The sequence below is a fragment of the Nycticebus coucang genome, chromosome 13 (genome assembly GCF_027406575.1).
Source record: "Nycticebus coucang isolate mNycCou1 chromosome 13, mNycCou1.pri, whole genome shotgun sequence".
Taxonomy (NCBI): Eukaryota; Metazoa; Chordata; class Mammalia; order Primates; family Lorisidae; genus Nycticebus; species Nycticebus coucang.
The window spans coordinates 101,632,495-101,635,654 of NC_069792.1; the positions used below are offsets into that span (position 1 = coordinate 101,632,495).

General features: G+C 60.8%; 1 protein-coding gene across 3 annotated transcripts; it reads left to right on the forward strand.

Moving 5' to 3' along the window:
• The first annotated feature begins 471 nt into the window (after positions 1 to 471).
• GPIHBP1 (glycosylphosphatidylinositol anchored high density lipoprotein binding protein 1) lies at positions 472 to 2,775 on the forward strand. 3 transcript variants are annotated; one of them, XM_053559403.1, is made up of 4 exons: positions 472 to 731; positions 1,175 to 1,297; positions 2,173 to 2,278; positions 2,555 to 2,775. In XM_053559403.1, exons 1-4 carry the CDS (start codon positions 680 to 682, stop codon positions 2,745 to 2,747), a joined length of 474 nt encoding a protein of 157 aa, XP_053415378.1. In that variant the 5' UTR covers positions 472 to 679; the 3' UTR covers positions 2,748 to 2,775. The 3 variants fall into 3 exon arrangements, with proteins under 3 accessions (XP_053415378.1, XP_053415376.1, XP_053415377.1); XM_053559401.1 differs by having other exon boundaries at positions 580 to 731; positions 1,175 to 1,309; positions 2,165 to 2,278; positions 2,424 to 2,775; XM_053559402.1 differs by having other exon boundaries at positions 589 to 731; positions 2,165 to 2,278; positions 2,424 to 2,775.
• The last annotated feature ends 385 nt before the right edge of the window (positions 2,776 to 3,160 follow it).

The window sequence follows — 3,160 nt, forward strand, 5'->3', positions numbered from 1 at the left end:
TCAGGCCATGGAGCTCATACTCCAGACAACAGGATGAGGGCTGTTAGGAGCTGCCCCACTCTGCCCCAGAGTAGGTACAGCGGGAAGAGGCTGCTAACTGAGAGTGTGGGTGGTGTGTGCAGGTTGAATAAGAGTTCACCAGGGTGGAGACCAGGGCTTGGCTTCAGTGGGGCATGAGTGGGCTACAGCCGGGCTGGCAACAGATACAGGGCTGGGTTGGTCCCCGCTTGGTGTGGAAGCCAGGGAAGGGGACTGGGAGAAGCAGAGTAGGGGGGAGTGAGTGCCCACCCAGCAAGCCCCCATGGCAGTGGAGGGGCCACCCTCTCCACTCCCTGCACTTCCTGCCCTCCCTGGAGCTCCAAGACCCAGCAAGGCAGGGGGAAGCTAGGAGGCTCCTGTGGCAGGCACTGCCTCTGCCAGCCCCCAAGCAGCAGCACAGGTGGACAGGAGGCTCCAAGGCCAACCACAATGACGACTCCTTCCCCTCGGGCTCCAGAAGTCCAGAAGGGAAACAGCAGTCCTGGCCTGGTGCCTAGTCCCCCATGTTAGGCCTATTGTTTGAGGCTGGACATTGTGGGGGCCACCAGGAAGCCCCCGGCAATGTCCTTCGCCCTACTTACCACAGATCCAGAGTTCAGAGCGAGGACCCAGAGCGAGTGGCGCAGTAGAAACTGGACAGATGAAGGCACTCAAGGCTGTCCTGCTCACCCTGCTGCTGTGCCACCATCCAGGTGCAGGGGCAGGGGTAGGGGCAGCCCTTTGAGACCCCCAGCCTGAGGGCAAGATGTGGGCTTAGAGAGAGGAGGGGATAAGGCTGCAGTCTTAGGACCTCAGAGGGAGGGAAATGTAGGCTTTCCTGGGTTTCTATGGGTCCCCAAACACCTTTGGCCCCAGCCAGGCCCTAGGGGCTCCCCTCTCATCGTTCCCTCTCCTGCCTCGCCCCAGGCTCAGCCTTTCTAGCACTGCAGGGTTTGGGGACCTGACTTTTCTCCCAGCCTTAGTTTCCTCTTCTGTAAAACAGGCAGGCTATAAAGAGGGTTTGTGGGGGGTGGGATCTCACTCAGCTGCAGGACAGGAGTGGGCAAGCAGAGCAGGGACGGGGGCTGGTGCTCACCTGGGGCAGAGCAGTGTCCCCTGTACTAGGCAGTTGTTCACAGTGCTCCTATGTGACCAGGGAGAGGGCAGGCACAGGAGGAGGACCACACCAAGAACGACGAGTTGGAAGACGAATCAGATGACTTCGAAGAGGAAGATGAGGATGAGGAGGAAGAAGAGGAGGCCAACGCTATCCCTGGCGGTAGGGGCAGAGGTACCCCTCCACCCCCACCCCGGCCCTGCGCTGCCTGGAGTGTGCCCTCCACACACAGTGTGGGCACCACCAGCTGGGCACAGCTTATGCAAGAGACCCCCAGAAAGAAGCCTCTACTGTGAGCTTGCCTCCAGTAGAGCGGGAGACACTCAGTGCACCCCTCACCTCTCACCCTCATCGTGACACTCCATTGCCCTCTAGAGTGGGAATGGGCAGGAAGGAGCTGCTAACTGGCAGGGTGAGTGGTGTGTGCAGGTTGAGCAGGAGTTCCCCAGGTGGAGACCAGGGAATGCAGAGGCTCCAGGGGTTGGGTTCAGTTGGACATGAGCGGGCAGCAGCTGGGCTGACCACAAGCAGAGGGTTGGGTTGGTCCCCGCTTGGTGTGGGAGCCAGGGAAGGGCACTGGGCAGAGCAGAGTGGGACTGAGTGAGAACAGACAGCAAATCCCCAGATGGGGGGTCCATCCTCTCTGCTCCCCAATCCCAAGAAAGCAGAGCAAATTGCCACATACCACCTGCACCACAGCCCCACCCCTGCCCACTGGCTCTCTTCCGCTACACCTGCATGGTGTCCCTGCTGGGTCCCCCTACCAGGCTGGATGTCAGACTCACCTGCGGGTCCTCGGTGCCCATGGCAGAGGGAGAGATGAGCAGAAAGCCCACCCTCACCAGCACAGGCTTCTGCACAGCTCAGAGTACTGGGCAAAATGAAGGCTCGCTGGCCCATCTGAGCAGGGGTGCGGGAGGCTGCAGCAGGGCAGGCTTCTGGGAGGTGACAGGGACATGGAAGGACTCCTAAGGGCACAGGGCACAGGCGAGAGGGCCCTCCTGGGCCTGAGCCCGGCCTGGCCTCCAGGTCTGCAGTGCTACACCTGCCCGGCCCTGTACAGGGAAGAGCTCTGCGACAAGACACACAGCTGCTCGGGCAAGGAGACCTTCTGCAAAACCCTTGTCACTCACGGAAACTCTGGTGAGTGTACACAGGACCCAGCATATCCCAGTGACAAGAAAGCAAGGTGCTACCATCCATGCTTGAGGGGCCCGCCCACAGGGAGGTACAGCCCCTTTGGAGACCCCCCTGACCTGGCCTCAGTCCCTGTTCTCCATCCCCCCAGAGTCAGGCCTCCTGACCACCTACTCGATGTGGTGTGCAGACAGCTGTAAACCTATCAGCAGGACAGTGGGGGAAACCCAGATGACCGTGACCTGCTGCCAATCCACCCTGTGCAACATTCCCCCCTGGCAGCACTCCCAAGCCCAGGACTCACCACCTAGTGGCACAGCCCTCCTGCTTAGCCTCCTCACCAGCCTTTGGGCAATGGGGGCCTGAAGACCCTGGCCTGCCAGCTTCTCCACCCCAGCCACCCCACTGGCCCACCCTGGCTTGGCCAGGGCTCTGCCCATGCTTTCCCCTCCCATCCCCACCCTACCAGCTTTGAAGAATAAACTTGGAGGTCTTTAATGATTCACCCTGGACTGGCTTCTCCCAGCCAGGTCTGTTTCCTCAGTTTCCCCACTGCGCAGTCTTGGTCTCCATGCTCCTATGTGAGCAGTGAGTGGCAGTACGTGGGCCTCAGGTCCAGGCCCCCAGGATGGGTCCTGTCGGGGGGGAGTCCGTCAGCCCAGGACGGGTAGAGATGACACCATACTCCTGGTCAGCCCCTAGAGTCTCCCGTTAACTTCCCACAGTGGAAATTCCTCTGTTCTTGAGGAATGCCATGTGGGTCAAGCCCTGCACTTTCCTGACTCTGCCTCTCACCTGTCCACGGGGAAGAGGCTTTGGGAAGCTGCCCATTGGGGAAAGGGGCCCAGCAGTGCTGGAGGGGCTGGGGAGTAGGGCAGGGAAGGTGGA